Source organism: Lepisma saccharinum, chromosome 23, assembly GCF_977018435.1.
Source record: "Lepisma saccharinum chromosome 23, izLepSacc3.1, whole genome shotgun sequence".
NCBI lineage: Eukaryota > Metazoa > Arthropoda > Insecta > Zygentoma > Lepismatidae > Lepisma > Lepisma saccharinum.
In genome coordinates, this window is record NC_139251.1 from 56,470,681 (window position 1) to 56,490,763 (window position 20,083).

Sequence of the window (20,083 nt, forward strand, 5' to 3'; positions counted from 1 at the left end):
CTCCCTTTCATTCTGTTTCTGGCCATTCAATAGTTCATTAAAATGTTCCTGCCATCTGGTTAAAATATCCTGGTGATTTCTTAGCAGTCGCCCATCCTTATCCTTACATATATATGCTCCTGTTTGGAATCCTACTCTCATTTCATTGACATTTCTATAGAATCGTCTACTTTCTCGTTTTGCATTAAATCCCTCCAGTTGCCTCATCTTATTTTCTTCATGCTCCCTATTCTTCCTTTTATGTATTTTCTTTACTTTCTTCCTCAATTCCCTATATAGTTCTAACTTTGTTCTTGTAAAGTAGCTATTTATCATATTTCGATAAGCATCATTTTTCTGCATGGTTATCTCCCTGCTCTCCTCATCAAACCATTCACTACGGTGTTGTTTCTTCATTTTCCCTATTTCTTCATCAGCTACTTTTATTATTATGTATCTTATATTGGTCCACCTCTCACTACTACTACTATTCATACCACCTTCCAATTTCCTCAACCTGTCAGCAATCTTTTGCGCATACCTTTTCCTTCCGTCTTTTCCTTTAATTTATTTATGTCATATCTTGTAATTTCACTTCGTTGTCTCCCTTTTATACAAGATATTCGGTTCTTAACCTTAGCAATAACCAGGTAGTGGTCTTTATCCACATTAGCTCCTCTAAAACTACGTACATCTAAAACGTTAGATTTGTGTTTACTATCTAAAGTTACATGGTCTATCTGATTACTTGATCCCCCATCCGGAGTTCTCAATGATGCTTTATGTATATCTTTATGAGGATAAAAGGTGCCTGCTATGATCATTTGATGTCTATTTGCGAAATCAATCAGTTTTATTCCGTTATCATTACTCTCGTGGTGTAGGCTTTGCGTTCGAATCACTGGTCTAGCACAGATTTCCTGGCCTATCTTTGCATTAATATCTCCGAGAATTATTTTAATATCATATCGAGAACAGGAATCATAAGCTCTCTCCAATTTATCATAGTAGGCATCCTTTTCATCGTCCGTTATATCCTCCGTTGGTGCGTGGGTTGTTATCAATCTCATCCCCATCTTCGCAAATTAGCCAAGAGGCACAAAACGCAATGTAAAATAAACTAAATCAATCAATCAATTATAGGTTCCTAAGTGAGACTCAACACAATGAAATATTTATAGTTCGCGGATCGATATAATGATTTGTGTACCAGTAACAGCGGAAGTTTGAATCATATATGTGTGTGATTAGCTTCCTAGTTCCTGGGTGTGTGGTTTCGCGTATGTCAGTTTCACTCTGGTACAAATGAAAGATATATGTAGATTAACTTATACTTTAATAACATGAAGCACGTAAATAACACCAAATACACTGAAGGGTTCCACACAAATGTACACGAATATGACGAGGCGTACAACACACGTACGTCGCCTCACGACTCTACTCGGACTCACACTGCGCATGCGCACACTGCATGGCAACAAGCTTAATAAGAATGACAATTCGTCTGAACATCACGGCCCCTCTTGGAAGATCAGCTTCCAAAATTAGAATACACAATAATTGTTACCTTTTACAATATAACATATTACACTTGAATACATAGATTACAATAAACACAAATTATCTTTCTGGTTACATATTTACACTTGCTCAATTGGTAGAGGTGCAAGCTTCATAATAGGCCTCTTTAGTTCACCGTCTTTAGTTTTAACAGTTGCAACTCTTACCAAACCATCTTGTCCTTTGTGAGTTTCGATAACTCTACCTAATTTCCACTTCAATGTGGGTACGTTACCTTCTTTTATCAACACTAAATCATTGACTTGAAGGTTAGGCAATCTCTTCTGCCACTTCGGTCTACTTTGAAGTCCAGATATGTACTCCACATGCCATCTTCTCCAACAATGCTGCACGATTTGTTGACACCTTTGCCAACGCGTCAGGCGGTTAATCTTGCTCTTGGTGGAATCATCTTCTGGAATGTTAAGGAGGTTGTCGCCAATCAGGAAATGCCCTGGCGTAAGGGCTGTCAGGTCATTGGGGTCACTTGACATGGCTGTGATTGGACGAGAGTTCAAACAACCTTCTATCTGCACTAATACTGTGTAAAGCTCTTCAAAATTCAACACAGCATTGCCCACAACACGTTTCAAATGATATTTTATGCATTTTATGTTACTTTCCCAAATTCCGCCAAACCAAGGTGAGGAAGGGGGATTAAAATGCCACTTGATTCCTTCATTTGTCAGAAAGTTATGCACAGTTTTCCTATGGTTCGGTTCTCTCAAAAAATACAACATTTTATGCAATAGTTTGTCAGCTCCTACATACTGAGTACCACAATCAGAATACAGGTTAGCAGGTTTTCCTCTACGAAATATGAAACGTCTCAAACATGCAATAAACGTATTAGTAGTTGCTGAAAACACAACTTCAATGTGAACACACTTAGTAGAAAGACATATAAACAAAACAATGTAACCCTTGATTATTTTATGAGATTTCAAAAATCCAGACTTAATTGAAATGGGACCTGCAAAGTCAGTGCCTGTGTTAACAAAAGGTCTTGCCTCGTTTACTCTAGGAGGCGGTAAACTTCCCATCAATTGTTTAGCTGTAATAGCCTTGACACGTCTACAAATAACACATTTGTTCACTATGCTACGAACCATATCTCGAAGCCCAACTATCCAATATGTTTGTGTCACAATAGCTTGTAACAGTTGCGGATTTGCATGGAGATTTTTCACATGTTCATGTCTCAATAACAGTTCAGTAAACGGATGATTTTTGGGTAACACTATAGGATGTTTCTTATCTGAAGACACATCAGCATTGTGTAAACGCCCACCTACGCGTAACACACAGTTATTGTCAATGAATGGACTCAACGAAAGAAGTTTACTGGATGAGGGGAGCTCCTTTTCTGTTTGTAAACAGTTAACCTCGCTCTCATACGCTTCACGTTGGGTGACCTTGACCCAAAACTCAGTCGCAGCTGATAACTCTTCGGTTGTCAACGTCTGCTCGTTTCGCTGCATGGAAGGCGCTCTACAGTTGCTTATGAATCTAAACATCCAAGCAGTAACACGTATTAATCTCAAGAATGGTGAGAATCTCTGCAATAACTCCTTAGTGTCAAAGGTTGTAGTCAACAGCACCCGAATCCTTGTTTTTCTTTCCTCCTTTTTTATTTCTTCACTTTCCACTGTATATGACTCATGCATAGGCAACTCAGGCAAATAAAGAAATGATGGACCATTCCACCATAAATGAGCTTCACACAACTGTGTAGGGAAAGCACCATGAGAACCAATGTCTGCAGGGTTTTCTTTCGAACGCACATGAAACCACTGTTGAGGATTCGTCAGTTCATGAATGAGTGAAACTCGATTTGAAACAAATGTACTCCATCTTGATGGATCTGATTTAATCCAACATAAGGTGATCTGGGAATCAGACCAAAGGAAAATATCGTCTATATGCAATGACAATGATGGCTGCACAACACTAATCAATTTGGCTAACAACACAGCAGCACATAACTCTAAACGTGGCATGTTACAGGTTTTATGGGTGCAAGCTTTGTTTTCGAAACTAACAATCTGACTGTAACAGCGTTGTCATCATATACTGTTCGTAGATACACAATAGCACATGTACCTTTCTCACTGGCATCACAAAAACCAATCAGTTGACACAAAGTTGGTTCTCTACATTTTAAGCATCGTGGCAACTGTATGCTCTGTAACACATGTAATTCAGCACAATATCTTTCCCAGATTTCTCTTATGTCACTAGGAATAGGTTCATCCCAATTTAACTGTTTCTTCCACAGTGATTGAATTAATATTTTAGCTAACATAGTGACTGGGGCTAGTAATCCGAGTGGATCAAATATGCAAGCTACCTCAGACAACAACAACCTTTTGGTTAATACAGGGTGTTCACTAGGTGGGTTAATGATGAAACTCAAATGATCAGTATCCGGGTGCCACACAAGGCCAAGAGTTCTTATGAATTCGCTGTTATGGATGGAAGATATTGTAGGTTTCTCTCGCAAATGCTCAGGAATACTGTTCAACACGTTAGAATGATTTGACGTCCACTTATGCAACTCAAATCCACCCTTTTTCAACAATTGTGTCAATTGTTGCTGCATCTCTATTGCTTCTGGAACACTGTCAGCTCCACTGCTCAAATCGTCCATATAAAACTGTTGCTTTAAGACTTCTGCTGCAATCGGGTAATTTTCACCTTCATCGTCTGCTAACTGACGTAACTCTCTCGTAGCAAGAAAAGCAGCTGGTGCCGTGCCATACGTGAGCGTATTTAAACGATAAACAATCACAGGTTGATTGGGGGATTCTCTCCACAAAATTAATTGGTAGTCTCTGTCCTGAAGATTCACCTTTATCTGGCGATACATCATCCGAACATCACTCGTCAATGCAATAAGATGGCCACGAAAACGTAACAAAATGGATAGTAACTCTGGCTGTTGTTTACCTCCATTCATTAACACGTCATTCAAGGACACGCCTGTGCTAGTTTTACTCGATCCATTAAAAACTACCCTCAGTTTCGTACTTGTGCTTGTCTCCTTTGTTATAGAATGATGCAGAATGAAATAAGAACTAGCGGGGGTGCTGGGTGGTTCACAGTCCGCCACTGGTGTCATATGATTCAACGCAATGTACTCTTGCATGAATGACTGGTATTGTTCTAGTCTCTGGCTATCAACTCGAAGCCTACGCTCTTGACTAAGCAAACATTTCATCGCCTTATCCTTTGAATAACCTAAATCGTTGCGGTTGACCTTAAATGGTAAGAGTACGACGTACCGACCATCATCCTCGCGATAATGTGTTCGTACGAAATGTTCCTCGCACAATTGTTCTTCTTGACTCGGCACTCGTAAGTTAGGAATCTCCTCCGATTCAAAAAACTTATTATTCAGAGTTTCGTTCAGATCATTTTCTTGTACAACTATGTGATAAGAAGACAGAGATTGTTGAGGTCTTTGTTGAGGAGTTTTGCCACAAACAACCCATCCCAAGCGGGTTTGAATAGCCACGGGTTCATTCATTCTCCCCTCTCTTCTTCCACTCATTAGTAACAATGGGAAAAGATCAGCCCCGATAAGCAACTGAATAGTGTCAGGTTTGTGATATGAAGGATCGGCAAGTTCAAAGTTTCGTAAATGTTTAAAACTCAGAGTGTTTGGTACACACGCTTGTGGCACTGTGTTGGATATTTTCATTACAACTAAGGGCGAACAATGGTAGGATCTGTCCCCGTTTTTAGAGAGTATGTTCAAGTCAACAGTAGAGTGTGAATTGCCGGCATTTACACCCGAAATTCCAGTAACCGACACGAACACTTTTTTACGTTTCAAGCCTAATAATTGGGCTGCGTTCTCGCACAAAAAGGATTTTTCACTAGCACTATCCAAAAGTGCTCGCATGGAGTGAAGCTGATTTTGTTTATCCTTTACTCTCACAACAGCAGTCGGCAACAAGACACGCGTTGCGTCACACTGCGTATCAGCTGTTATATGCGAGACAACTTGCGGCGTTGCCACATTTCCACTTACCTTAGCTCTTTGCGAAGTTTCACGATGGATAGACGTGTGGTGAAACTTACCACAAGACCTACACGAGCCTGATTTACACCTATCCACAAAATGGGAATTATCAATGCAATTGAAACACAAGCCCTTCGATTTCACAAACACTTCCCTCTCTGGCACAGATAGGCTCATATATTCTTCACATTTACTCAAAAAATGCGATTCTCGACACATAGGGCAAGAGGACGACACGTGAAATGAATTAGCACTTCCTCTAGCACTGGGTTCACTGTGGGGGGTGGGGGATTTCCTTTGGGATCCTGGTTTCGGGTCCTTGGAAGATGCAGATGCTGCGAGCGCTCTCGCTCTGTTGTCAAGGAAGCTGCTCAGTTGTTCGAAAGTAGGAAGTTGCTCGGACGACACGCTCAGCTCCCATTGTTGCCTCGAAGTACTGTCCAATTTCTCCACGGTATGAAACACTAGGATAGCGTCCCAATGCTGCACTGGAATGTTCAACACACGTAAAACTCGAACACATTCTGTCGTCACGTCAACCAGCTTGCGTAAGCCGACAGCAGACTCAGTTTGTAATGAGGGTTGGGACACAAGCCGCTTAATTGTGTCGTTCACTAGCGCGTGTTTCTGTTCATATCTGTTAGTCAGAATGTCCCATGCTTCTTTGTAATTCGAATCGGTTATCGCTATAGACTGTAACAATAACGCGGGTTCACCACGGACGCTCGATTTCAAATACTGCAGTTTATGCGCGGGCGAAAGTGACGCGTTGTTGTGTACGGACGCCACGAACAAGTCTCTAAAAGAAAGCCACTGCTGCAGATTACCTATAAAAGTAGGCAAATCCAATGTTGGTAGACGCACATCACTCACTGTCTTTGTCTCGGTCACGGTCACGATAGTTTGCTGTTTTTTCGCGATGTATAACTTGGCCAATGCTTCGTCGAGCCTGTCCTGCACTGAACCAATTTCCTCATCATACTGCTCAAACTGTTCGTCGATGCACTTTTCTGAGATTTCACGGATCAGTTTTTGAGTGTCTTCTGTCAGTTGTAATGCTTTGTCTATGTACACTAAAACATTACCTTCGGTGAGATCATCTGCCGCCACTTTCTTCTCCAAACGTGTGACGTCACGTTTGAGAAGACGTTTGTTTGAAAGTATTTACTTCATATTTAAGTCTCAAAACACGTAAAGTACATACACGAAGATCACAGTCACACCCAGCAAGGATACGATACACAGAATTGCTGGTAAGCACAAAAACACCGTCTTTCGTATCGTAGCTGAAACACAAAGCCGTTAATAAGGCGCACTTTCTCAGCGGGAACACAATGGATGACCGGGCCGTAACGAATCGAATCAACCATTTATCCGGGCACAGGAGGACAATGATTAGCTTCCTAGTTCCTGGGTGTGTGGTTTCGCGTATGTCAGTTTCACTCTGGTACAAATGAAAGATATATGTAGATTAACTTATACTTTAATGACATGAAGCACGTAAATAACACCAAATACAATGAAGGGTTCCACACAAATGTACACGAATATGACGAGGCGTACAACACACGTACGTCGCCTCACGACTCTACTCGGACTCACACTGCGCATGCGCACACTGCATGGCAACAAGCTTAATAAGAATAACAATTCGTCTGAACAGTGTGTGTGGGTCGAGGACAAGAATGGGTGCAACAGCATAAGGTAATTCAGTCCACATTTCCAGGAATATATTGAACGTTCTCTGCGTAGAATATACGTATTTCCCTTTACAAAGAACATTCCACGGAAAGGTTGCTAATGACTAGACCTAAAATAGGCTCTAAAAATCATACAATAGGTTCTAAAAATGCTAGAACAGGTCCTAAAATCAAAATTCCTGAAAAATTCTGATTAAGTATGGTCACCGGCAATGAAAATGGGACACCTATATACTGAAATATATTGCATAACGTTGGGTGTTGCCTAACCCTACGGCCATGGCAGAACTTATCATTGGAAATTTTATATTAAAATCCACTCTTCGACTTATAGTTAGGCAACAATCTCTTTTCATGTTATCCACAGTCAAACTCCGCAATTTTGTCTGTGAGGATCATATTATATACTGAAAATAATCTTTCAACAAGGACATAGTCAGTGGTGTAAACTTCAATCCTGAAATGTTAGTTTGCATGGCTTGAATGCCACAAAGCACCGAAGTGACGCGAAAATTAGCAGGACAACACAGATCAGACCACTTTGGATTGTACAGGTAAAAGTGACGTCAGACATTTTGCTTTGTTTAGAGCTTTGAAAAATCACCATGGACTTGGAGGAAGGGAAATCGACAGAGAGTACATTTCAAACACGTTCGTCGTTGAATTGTTTCGTGACTAAACAATGCAAATGCCTCTGTGTGACATAAAAATCCTGTAAAATCTTTAAAAATATATAAAAACCTAAAAAAGACTTGATTTAGGCGCATAAACCGAAAATAGTTTCTAAAAAGCGAAATAGTTTCTTCAGGCATTATAAAACTTCAACGCTGACATAACTTATTATTTTTTACATAGCTGTAAAGGAAATAAGAGGTTAAAAACCTAAAATGCGACGTCTACCAATGAACAACGACCTTATTTGACGTCATAGCAGTATTAACTTAGATGCGATAATCTTCTTTTAGACAGGAGTGTTGGGGCTGATCCTATATCAAGATACCCAAATGTCAATCTCACTTCCACGTAATATACTCTAGGTTGCATTTTGCATACTAACGAGGCTCTGGCGTCTGGACCCATGACAAGTTTCGGTCTTGTTTTTTGTGTCATTCATCCTCATATTCGCAATTAGCCAAAAGTGGAAGAAACACGAAGTAAAATAGACAGGGTTAGATAGAGTAAGCATGTGATTCTGTTTTGTCTGAGAATTGAGAATGTTTTGCTTGAGCTACTTTTGCTGCATGATGGCGAACTGGCGTACGCAGGAAAGGAGAGTTGATGCCCCTCCAGAAATTTTGAGAAAATGAAAATTTTCAAATGTAAGCAGTAAAGAACTTGGCAGAAACCAAAGTAGCAAATGCAAACTCACCTTAAAAAGAACCCGGATGACCATTTTGGACTTTGAACAGGTTTTAAAGCGAAGATGAAAAATTATAATTGAGAACTGTTTTAATGTGTACACCGGCCCTGATCCCATAACGCAGCTATGTATTATTCACCTTTACAATTCCAGACACTTCTGAAAAACGTCCTGCATACGCCAGTGTGATGGTGTAATGGCAAATCAGATGATTGCGCTGCAATGTAGAACCCCATCACACCGGCATTGTTAGTATTATAACATGTGACGTCTTGCTCAATTTCGATGTTGTTTGGAACAATCCGTCACAACCCATTGTTTAATTATTTATTTGGAAGTACGTGCTTTTTCTCCCTGGCTATCTCCCTGTAATATAAATAAATAACACGCCCTCCACAAAAAAATACTTACAATATATATATATATATATATATATATATATATATATATATATATATATATATATATATATATATATATATATAAAGTTTCTCAATCACGGGTGGCTGCGGTGCCGTAGGGAGAAAACCAAAAGGAACTGACAATCAAAATGGGCACAAGTCAAATCTACTAATCTCAGTTTTACTTTTTTTTTTGTATTAAATAGTGCGTCGCTTCAAGATCTCGCATATACCGCCAGGTGGTTCGGAGTTTTATAGCGGGCTCGTCTAGTCCCACTCCCGACGAACTGACGTGTATATGAGGAACAAAAAAAAATACAACTCCCATTTTGTGGCCATTGCCAAAAAAAAAAAAATATAATAAATTTGCTACGCAAGAAATTATACTGGAAGGGGTGAACTTATCTTAAAGAGCGGCCAGCGCTTTGCGTAATTACATGAATAGTAAGATTACATATTTTCTCAAAATACTTTTTATTTGCTTAACAAGTGCAGAGTATTTAATTTCTTACAACAGTATTAACAACGTGTTCTCATTTAAATAAGTCGTTTCTTACCAGAAAAAACAGTTACCAATTACCACCCCCCCCTTCTTGACAGATTTTCACAAAAACTTTTTTTACAATGACGATCCACGTCATCGATTCATTTTTTACTTTGGATTCCCACTATCTCTTACATCACTTATGCTAACAAAACTAAGTCCATGATCATTCCTTCTTTTGACTACATATATACCTTGGAGGAATTAGACCCCGGCGATAGGAAATTATTATCGCAAAAAGAAGGAAAAAATGAAGTTACGATGTTTTCCCCAAAAATTTTTAGTAAAAAAAAAAAGGAGATGAAAGATTAAAAAAAAATGTCTATTAAGGTAACGCGATAAAATAAACCATTCTTGTAATAATACTTAACTCCATATCCGCAAGGTTTCCACGTTTTAGTCAAGGCTCACAGGTGTACCGGAAGATAAGAGCTGAGTCACGTCACTTTCACTCAGCCAGCTATCACGCCGTGGAACACCGTTGCTGGAGTTGCTGTTATCGGAATCGGCCCGGGGAGAACACTGGTTTGCTTGCTTGCTTGCTGTTTCTTGGCTCACACCGCCTATCCTTTGCGATTTCGAGCCAGCGGGACTGATTGATGTGTTCCTACTTCTTCGTGTCTTCTTCCTCGGTAATCCTTATGGCACTTTCACAATTCACTTTCACTTTCACTCGTGATTTTCACTAAGGGGGGTATCCTGTGGGGTATGTTACACTGTAGATTTCCTTGTTGACGTTTGTTTTTTGTTTTTTTGTTTTTTGTTTATTTACATGGCGATGTTGTGTTTCCGTGCGAAGCTATATAGCGCCCACATAGTGGGAGCTCGAGGCTGACTTATTAAGGTTGAGATTGACACCGGAAATGGAACATCTAATCGAAGTAGGGTTTTGTAGAACGTTTCCCGATGAACTTGTCGTAAGGGGCATTGGAAAATCAGATGCGTTATTGTTTGGCTGGGTTCTCCGCATTGGCAGGAAGTTGAGTGTACCGCGTGTATTCTCGCCAAATGTTGATTCACGAGCACGTGACCCGTGCGCATTCTCAAGGTGAACACGATCACTGCCCGAGGTAGATTCAGAGATTGATACCAAGGTTGTTTTGTACCGATATTCGCATACCACTTGTAGGTTGTTGTGGTTTGAATTTCATGGGTACACCATTCATCCCATTCATGTTGTATTTTCATTTTTACTCGGGGGAGCAAGTCTGTATAAGGTAATCGTAAGGGAGTTGCGTGTACAAGTGACCGAGCTTGTTTTGCGTAGGTATCTACTAAATCTTGGGATTTGTTTTGATTGGTATGGGCCTTAATGTAGGTGAAGGTCACTTTCTGTCCCCGTTTTCGAAGTCGTAACGCTGCACTTTGAATAAGATAAGGAAAGATAGTAAGTTTGTGGGCTGCGTTGCCAGCTCTGGACAACGTTTGGAGCACGCTCAGGGCGTCTGTCAGGATAAGAGACTGTGGAATGCCCGATGTTAGGATATGAAGTAATGCTCTATAAATTGCGTAGCATTCCGCCGAAAAAATTGACGCGTCGGGAGGTAGTTTAAATTGTCTAATGATATTCGTGGACGGGATATAAAATGCAGAACCGACATCGGTATCGTCTTTTGATCCGTCCGTATATATTAGTCTAGCCTCCGGCCATCTTTCTTGATAATTTCCATGTGCCCCACGGTCGACGTAGTTGAGATCTAGGTTTGGCTCTATGGGGATTTTTAGTTGATATATAAGTGGGTGATCGTGGGTAAAGGACAGCTGGTATTCCTCGGTATCTATAAAATAACAGTATAAGAAAAAATATCGGGGGTTGGAATGATCGATGCTCTTTTCGATCTCCCATTGTCGTTGGATGGCGAATTCTCTATTGAAAGGGCGTGGGTGAGTATCCCATGTTTTAAGTAAAAATTTTACAGCGAGTTTTTTCCGTCTTTGTGAGAGTGATTGTTCATTGCTCTCGAGATATACACTCACATTAGGACTTGAAGGCATTAATCCGAGACAAGTGCGTAATGTCTGTCTTTGTAATATATCCAACGAATTCAGGAGTTTTATATTCGCCCCGCCATATACTGGGGCTGTGTAATCGTATAGGGAACGAAAGCAATTTTTATAAAATAGTAACATGATGTATGGATGACTCCCCCACTTAGTGGTGGCTATACTTCGTAATATGTTAATAATTTTTTTTCCCTTTGCTTTGAGGTATGCTAGGTGAGGTCTCCACGTTAATTTCCTGTCAAAAACAACTCCGAGATATTTATAGGATTCTACAAGAGGTATGTTTTGTATACGTGAGATATTGTTGGGATAGGAAAGGGGTTGTCGAGAATTGAAAATTATTATGTTAGATTTGGGGGGTGAAAAAGTTAGTCCTATACTCCAGAGATTATCCCGAAGTACTGTGATAGCTCGGTTTAGAGCCAGTATGCCTTGGGTGGCGTCCGATGTTTGTTTATAACAGCATAAATCATCTGCATATTATAATATTTTAAAATCAGCGAGATCTAAGTGGTGGATGTGTTGAGTATATATGTTGAAAAGTAAGGGACTGAGGGGGGGATCCCTGTGGGATTCCAGTTCGAACTTTGCGGGTCCCGGCTACTCGATCGTCGAACCAAAAGACAAGATTTCGTTCATTATATAAGTTCCATATGATATTAACCACCGAAGGGTGGATCTGTAATTTTTCTAAGACATTGCAGAGTATTGGTATCTGAACAGAATCGTATGCTTTCTCTATATCTGTGAACAGGCTAAAACAATAATCTTTAGGTATCTGACTATTTTGAATTGCTACAGTTAGTGTGGATACGGCATCCTGACTGCCATAATTGATCCGGAATCCCATTTGGGTTGGGGGGAAAAACTGTTGTTTTTCGAGGGCCCAATTTATTCGATATTGTAAGGTTTTTTCAAAAAGTTTAGTTATTACCGGAATTAAGACAATGGGGCGATACGAGCATGCGTTGTTGCGGGGTTTGGATGGTTTGAGGATAGGAATTACGATATGGTTGTTCCAAGTTGATGGGATAATACCTGTATGGTATATTTCATTATATATTCTGACAATGGTTTGAAGACCTTCTTCCGGCAAGTGGCGAAGGACGTCATATGTAATGCCGTCATATCCCGGTGCGGTATTTTTGAGTGAGTCCAGAGTATTGATGAGTTCTAATGCGGTTACCGCAGGAAAGTCATCTGTGAATGAGGCATGTAATCTTTCGTCGTGTTTGTAACCAAAGCTAACCGAAGAGGGTGTTAAGAAAGAAATGAAGTCATTTTCCCAGGTTCGGTCAATCGTTTTTACCTTACTTTGGGTTGGTTTACGAAGGGTATTAAATTTGTGCCAGATGGAGCTTAGACTGTCACTGCGATCTAATGTGTTGCAAAAATGTTGCCATGCTGCTCTCTTCGCCTGGAGATATATTTTTTTGGCTTTCGCTTGTAAGCGTTTTAGTTCAAGCAAATTAGCACGAGTGCGGTATCGTTCATATGTGCGAAGTTGATATATTTTCCTGATTTTAATGGTTTCGCATTCTCGCGTCCACCAACTGATGGATGGATATCTGGGCGAGGGACGAAAGCGGGTGCGTGTTGCACTGTAATCCATGGCGACCGTGATCGTGTCGATGAGATTATCGTAAGCTACATGGATATTTCGGAATGATAAGATTGGTATATATATCCTTGTGAACGTGTCTTTGAACGCCTCCCAGTTAATGGAAGCCTTAGTCCATCTCCGCACTGGGGGAGTCTGCCTGTTTGTCAAGTTTGAGTGTCGGGACGGAGAATGACGTCTGATTAATAAAATGGGTGCGTGATCGCTGCCCCGTAAGTCTTCGTCTTTATCCCACGAGAACTGGGTGAATATTTCCGGGGACGTTATCGTCAGATCGATGCAAGAGGGGTGATTCCCGTTTAGAGGGAAGTGGGTGGGGGTTCCATCATTACTGATGATGAGATTGTCCTCGGTAATCCATGTGTCTAATACTTTACCGAGTCTGTCATCATGTGGGTTTCCCCACGTTGAATGATGCCCGTTAAAGTCACCTAGTAAGGCAATAGGTCCCGGAACGTGTTGTCTCAGTTCTTGGAGGTCCCTTGAGCTTATGCGTTGGGAGTTGGGATGGGAGGGAATGTATATCGATATTACCGTGAAAGTTCGGAGGAATATGGAAGCGCGAATGGCTACAATTTCTGCTTGAAAATCTTGTACTAGTCTTATGTCATTCGGAATCGGTACCTCTGTATGTTGTATTTGTTCATGTACAAATATGACAGTTCCCCTATTGGTGGTTGGGGTACCGTATAAATTATAATGCGCGAGGCGATATTTTTCATGTTTGGTACCCTTAACTTCCTGTAAACAGAGAATTTGGGGTTGATATTCGGCAATTAAGTCTATCAGTTCCAATTTTCTTGCAGAGAAACTATTGACATTCCATTGAACGATTATTTCCATTTCCGGTATCTGTTCGAAACCTGGTTCCGTCAAGGTGTGGCTTCGAGTATCGCCAGAAGGTTGGATGTTAAGGCTTGGATTTGATGTATTAATTGAATTCGACGGTGGTTATTTGTTGTGTCCCGCACTGCGTCCCACAGATTGGGAATTATTGCTAATATCGAGTTGTAAATTTGAGTTTGCTCCCTTGTTATTTGTGCAGAGGTTGGGGGTTGTGAGGACCCTTTTGTGGTTAACCGAACCGGGGTGGCTCGATGTTGTATCGGCAATGGTGGGGGGCATTGGGAAACGCCCGTTTCCCCACCGGCAAGGATGCACAAATATCTTCCTCTGTGGCTGAGCTACTAGATGAATAGTTGCGAGTTTGTTTGCGCATAGGATTATGCGGTTTCTTGTTCCGGGGTTTGTGGTGCGAGTCATATTCTGGTTGTACTAAGGTAGTTAGGGGTTCAGGCGTATGGGCTGGAGGGGCGAGGATAGCTGGTCGGAAGGACTGGCGTCTCGCGTTTATGGGTAAGGCAGGTTTCGTAGGGGTGTTAGGGGTCGGCGTTTTTAGTAACGGGTATGCCCGGGGGTCGTGTAACGAGTGCAGCACTTCTGCTTTAGTTATTGGCGCAATGTATGTTCCTTGAATTCTGTGCTTAGCCTCAAAAAATGATATGTTGTCGATTGCCATACGGTTTTGGATGTCAGTTGCCTCTTGCCATTTGGTACAGGTTTTATCATTGTCTGAATGGGTCTGTTTGCAGTTAATGCATCTGGGACCTGTGAGACATGGTCCTTCATGTTGGTCCGACCCACAATTTCCACAAATTGCTCGAGATCTGCATTGGCCCGCTGTGTGATTATAACGCAGGCAATTTTTGCATTGTAAAACAGGGCGAATTCGTGGTTTCACCTCTTTGATTTCGCGATTCAAGATAACAAATTCTGCGAGGCGAGTGCCGCTGAAGGTGACACAGATAACTCGGGCATCTTCGAGATGGAAGGATCCATCGTCCTTCCAGATCTTCTTTTTTTGTCGTGTCACACTCAGTATCCGAATTGGACCCGAGTCCAAGCCTTCGATGTTGTCGTCTTCTGTGATATCCAATGCCACACCAAAAATTAGCCCTTCTCTTTGAATAAGTGAGAGGGGTACGCGAGCAGTAACCGCCAACTTCGCGAGAGTGGTTGTATTCTCAACAAAGTGATTGGCATCCTGGCCCGAGGAAAAGGTGACACGTACGCGGTTTTTCCCGCACTGTTCGACAAGTTCCACCGGGATGTCGTTTTTCCTAAAAAAATTTCCTAGACTTCCGCCATTCAAATGGCTAATGTGCTGGGCATGTGGAGTGCCTTCTAGGAGGACCACGTACGGTCCTGGGTGGTCAGTGGGGTAAGTATGTTGTGTCGCAATCATATCAGCAGTTTTGCGGGATTTGACGTTAGTTACACTCTCGCGTTCAACAGAACTTGAGTCGCAAAGCCTTTTCCCATTGCCCTTATCATTATAGTCTGGAATATGGATATCATCGCAAAAGGAAGCACCAGGGTTATCCCCGAGCTGAGCATTGGACTCTAAGTCCATGAAATGGTTTGATTCGGTCATGTTAGATGGGGTATTAATACACGGTTTAGAAAGTCTGCGAGGGTGGGAGAGAGTAGTTTTCGCCCTCGAGGGGCGTTGTCTATTTCTCAGAATCTGCGGTATGGTATAGCTGTCCTTATAAAGTCTACTCAGAAATGATAACACTTACAATAAAGTCCGGGTCCACTTATTCGGCAGATCGTACTCACTATTCACGAGGTATGAGGATAGACTTCCAGCACCTATCGTGGTTCGCGAGCCGAACACTGGTTTGCCCAACAAGGAAAACACTTCTACCCCGAGAAGGTCGCTAGGTGGCAGTCTCGTCGCCCCCAGGTTTCTTGGGAAAACAAACGAAGTTTCTCCGCGAACTGACAATCCCACGCATCGGTCTAATTCCTCTATACAGGGTGGGCCGAAGAATGTGGCGAAACGGAATATACAAGTCCCGATTCACCACAAACAGAAGTTGAAATGTATGTGACATATATATCTGCATGCGCTTGTATATTTCATTTGAAGTTCCTGTTAATGTGAATGGTAATATACAGGGTGTTTCTGTGACCATGTTACAGACTTGCATGGATGATGGAAGAGAACGAACGCAACAAAATGAGATTGGGAACCTTGTTCCGGAAATGCCCCAGTCAAAAGTTACAAGCCAAAACCTTCGAAGGGCAGGCAACCACGCACAGCGCGGAGGGGAACCATAAAAGAAAGGGGAAAGTTTCCACCGTGCATGCCCTGGAGAAGACGTAACGTCAAACTCGACGTGTGTAGTCTAGAAGCACGAGTGTCGTGGCTGCAATCAGTGCAATGGAGTCATATGCGGTTCTCATGCAGGAATTTACGTATATTTCTGTTTATTCGTCAATTTAAAAAATGACTGGCATCTGAATAAAGGATGAAAAGGAGAGGCATCTCTGCAATAGATGCAGCTTTTGCTCGACGTAGTAAAATACGTGTTAGAGGTTTGTGGCGGTCTTGACTTAACGTTACTAACAGCTGGTGACCTTGAAAACGGCTTCGTCGATGTCGAAGGTTCATTTGCTTCGAATTTCTGTAGAGAGTTGCACTTCGCTTCTAAAAATATAAGCAATTCTTCGATGGTACTGAATTCTGTATTGCTTGATTGTTTCTCAAAGTCTCTTCTCGTACATTTATCCAATTTGGCTGAAAGATACTGAACGAGAAAAATATCAATTAAGTCCGCGTCTCCCTGAATGTTTCTTAATGCTTCTATAGAACTTCTAATCGTAGTCGTGAACTTTCTTAATTCTTTTACACTTTCCTTAGTGACTGAAGATACATTCAAAATGTCATTTACGTAAGCAGCGGCTATTAACTTTGGATTATTGTATTTGTGCTGAATCAAATCCCAGGCGACCTTGTAATTAGCACCTGTGAGTTGCAAATTCTCGATCGTTTGTAATGCATCACCCTTTAACGAAAGCCGTAAATACTGCAATCTTTGTATGTCTGACAAGGTTTCATTTTTTTCTATGAGGGCTACAAAAATATCTTGAAACGGTGAAAATTGAGTGTAGTTTCCGTCAAACGTTGGTAAAGTTACATCTGGGAGCTTGATTGGAGATTTAGTTTCACGCTTACATGTGTTATTCTTTCTCGTCGAGTCTTTGTCTATTATTGAAAGCATCTTAGCTTCTAACGTGAAGTAACTTTGCTCAACTGACGTTCTCTTCTTGTCGTGAGATTGCTCATCTGATAATTAGGATATCTTGTCCATTACATCCTCTAGTTTTGACCAAACACTGCCGAGTTGCTTATGCCTGGCTACAATTTCGTTTACATGACCACTTGCTTCGTCATAATTCGACATGTAGTTCTGAAGCCGAGTTAATTGTGCTTGAATTACACTCCGTTGTCTCACTAGCTTCTCAAGCATTTCACTTTCTTCCGGCATTTTCTCAGGCAAGGTTAGGAATATGAACAAACAAGCACGGAAAAGGAAAATAAAAGGATTTACTCACGTACATGGAATCTGGAGCCGTCGATAATTCCTCTGCTCTTGGCAACCCTGTGACTGGATCGTGTTGTCCGTTGATTCTCCTAGCTCGCTCTAATTTCCCCTCACGCGGCGTGGCTGAAGTGGCGGGAAAACAGTCTCTTCGCTGCATGCGCCGCAGACGGCTCGCAGCAGAATGCTTTCATCTCCGAACACGCCTTTGTGCGGCTTTTGGCTAATTTACGAAGATCGAGATGAGTGAGTAAAAAGGTCCCGTTTGGTATGCAGTTAGCCGCACTTTGGGAATGTGGAAGTTATTTTCTTGTCTGGTATTGTAATTGTGAGTGTCTATGTTCTTTGGATAGTTCGGTTTTGTTTCGTGTATGAAAGTAAGTGTTTCAAGTATGTACAAACTTGGAAGTGTTAATATACGAAATTTTTTGAAAAGAGGTTTACATGTATCAGTTTTGTGTGCATTTGCCAAAATACGCAATGCTCTTTTTTGAATTTTAAAAATCCTCTGAGATTGAGCCGAGGCCCCCAAAATTGGATACCATACCTCAAAATACTTTCGAAGTTTCAGGAATAGATATTTAGCATACATACTGTATTGAAACTATTTTTTAAGGTTCTTAATTGGTAACATACGGTGTTTAGCCTCTTGCATAAATGATCTATGTGAACTTTCCAGTTTAGACACTCGTCTATAAATATTCCAAGAAATTTTGTATTGTTAGTAGCTGTTATAACGGCATGCCCTACTGTGAAATTATCTTGCTTAATAGAAGAGTTTTTGGCTCTAGATACACCAAATTTTATTATATTAGTTTTTTCGTTGTTCATAGAAAGTTTGTTTGCTGAAAACCAGCTTTGTAGTTCAGTAAGAGCTTCTTCCGTTTTTTGAATTAAAGTTACATCGTTAACAGAATGTACTAAAGCCGTAGTATTATCAGCGAAAAGAGTAACTTGGGCAGTTTCAACATTTGCTGGAAGATCATTTATGAACAATAAAAACAATAGGGGTCCTAGTATCGATCCTTGGGGGATTCCAATAACCACATCTTTCAATTCGGAGTAATATGTTGTTTGCGTCTCATTATTGGATAAGGTATTTATTGCAACGCTCTGTTTTCTATTCGATAAATAGGATTCTATTAATTTATTTGATAGACCGCGGATTCCGTAGTATTTTAATTTCTCTAGTAGTATGTGATGATTCACACAGTCAAACGCTTTTGATAAATCACAAAAAATTCCAACAACAGAATACGTTTTGTTTATGGCGGAAATAATATTATCAATTACATCAAAAATGGCATTTTTTGTTGTTTTCGATTTCACAAACCCATTTTGTTGCTTTATGAGTATCCTTTTATCTTCTGCATATTTTACTATCCTATTATAAATTAATTTTTCGAAAATTTTTGAAAAAATTGACAATAAGGAAATTGGTCTATAGTTTTCAATTTTTGTTTTATTCCCTTTCTTATATAAGGGTATTACTTTTGATATTTTTAGACAATCTGGAAAGCTACCATTTTCCATACACTCGTTAATTAATTTAGCCAAAGGCTCGTTAATGTACGTGCAAATCTCTTTGATCACGTTAATCGGCATTGAATCTAGCCCTGTTGACTTTTTGTTTTTCATATTTCGAATTATGTTGGAAATTTCTTCGTCTGTAGTAGGGGTCATATAAAAAGAATGCGTGAAAGATCTTTTCACGTTATTTAACTTTTCTTTGTATGTGTCCGTTACGCTGATGTTACGTTGCAGGTTAAGTGCTACATTAACAAAATAATTATTAAAAGTATTGGCTATTTTTTGCGGATCTGTCTCTATTACATTGCCTGCTTCTAATATGATATCTTGATTCGTGATCGTTTTTTTACCTGTTATATGATTAACTATTTTCCATACTTCTGCAGTTTTGTTTTCTGAATTATTCAACTTTTTATCAACATACAACTGTTTGCAATGTTTTAATATTTTCTTGTAATTTTTGTTGAACTGTTTGTAATGATCTTTAAGGGTAGGGCTGTTTGCATATTTACTCTGTTTATGCAATGATCGTTTTAATTTGCTAAGATTTTTAATTTCCTTGGTTATCCATAGGCAATTGGTTTTGTTGTGAACTCGTGCTTTTTTTATGGGAAAACATTTATTAAAATGGTATCTTACAGTATCAAGAAATTTTTCGAATTTCGCGTTTACGTTTACAGCCATATTGTTTATAAAATCCCACGTTTCTTATTTAAGCGCGTTTCTGAATTTTGAAATGTTCTCATCATTGTTTGTAGGTCTAATAACTCTGAATTTTACGCGTGGTTTATGATTTCGCTTGTCTTCTATTACGTTTACCTTAATAAGCTGAGAATCATGGTCAGAAAAACCTATGCAAGTTTCTACTGAATATTTATTAACGTTTATATTGGTAAAAATATTGTCTATTGTACTTTTTGTTTTGTTGGTGATTCTACTTGGAGTTGTAATTGTATGAAACAG

At 40.3% G+C, this 20,083-nt stretch overlaps 2 protein-coding genes across 2 annotated transcripts; both read right to left on the reverse strand.

The window, feature by feature from the left end:
• Positions 1 to 491: 491 nt before the first annotated feature.
• LOC146005520 (protein CFDP2-like) lies at positions 492 to 1,055 on the reverse strand. Its single transcript, XM_083144764.1, has one exon. It carries the CDS (start codon positions 1,053 to 1,055, stop codon positions 492 to 494), a length of 564 nt encoding a protein of 187 aa, XP_083000890.1.
• Positions 1,056 to 1,622: 567 nt separating this feature from the next.
• LOC146005521 (uncharacterized) lies at positions 1,623 to 8,662 on the reverse strand. Its single transcript, XM_083144765.1, has 3 exons — positions 8,639 to 8,662; positions 3,893 to 6,682; positions 1,623 to 2,072 (listed from the first exon to the last, which is right to left on the reverse strand). Exons 1-3 carry the CDS (start codon positions 8,660 to 8,662, stop codon positions 1,623 to 1,625), a joined length of 3,264 nt encoding a protein of 1,087 aa, XP_083000891.1.
• Positions 8,663 to 20,083: the final 11,421 nt, after the last annotated feature.

Coding starts and splice junctions, on each gene's coding strand:
- LOC146005520 (XM_083144764.1), bottom strand. CDS start 1,055: ATGGGGATGAGATTGATAACAACCCACGCACCAACGGAGGATATAACG.
- LOC146005521 (XM_083144765.1), bottom strand. CDS start 8,662: ATGGTCATCCGGGTTCTTTTTAAG. Junction 6,683..8,638: donor TCATCCGGGTTCTTTTTAAG/GTGAGTTTGCAT, acceptor CGTTTGGAGAAG/AAAGTGGCGGCAGATGATCT. Junction 2,073..3,892: donor AAAGGTTGTTGTTGTCTGAG/GTAGCTTGCATA, acceptor GTATTAGTGCAG/ATAGAAGGTTGTTTGAACTC.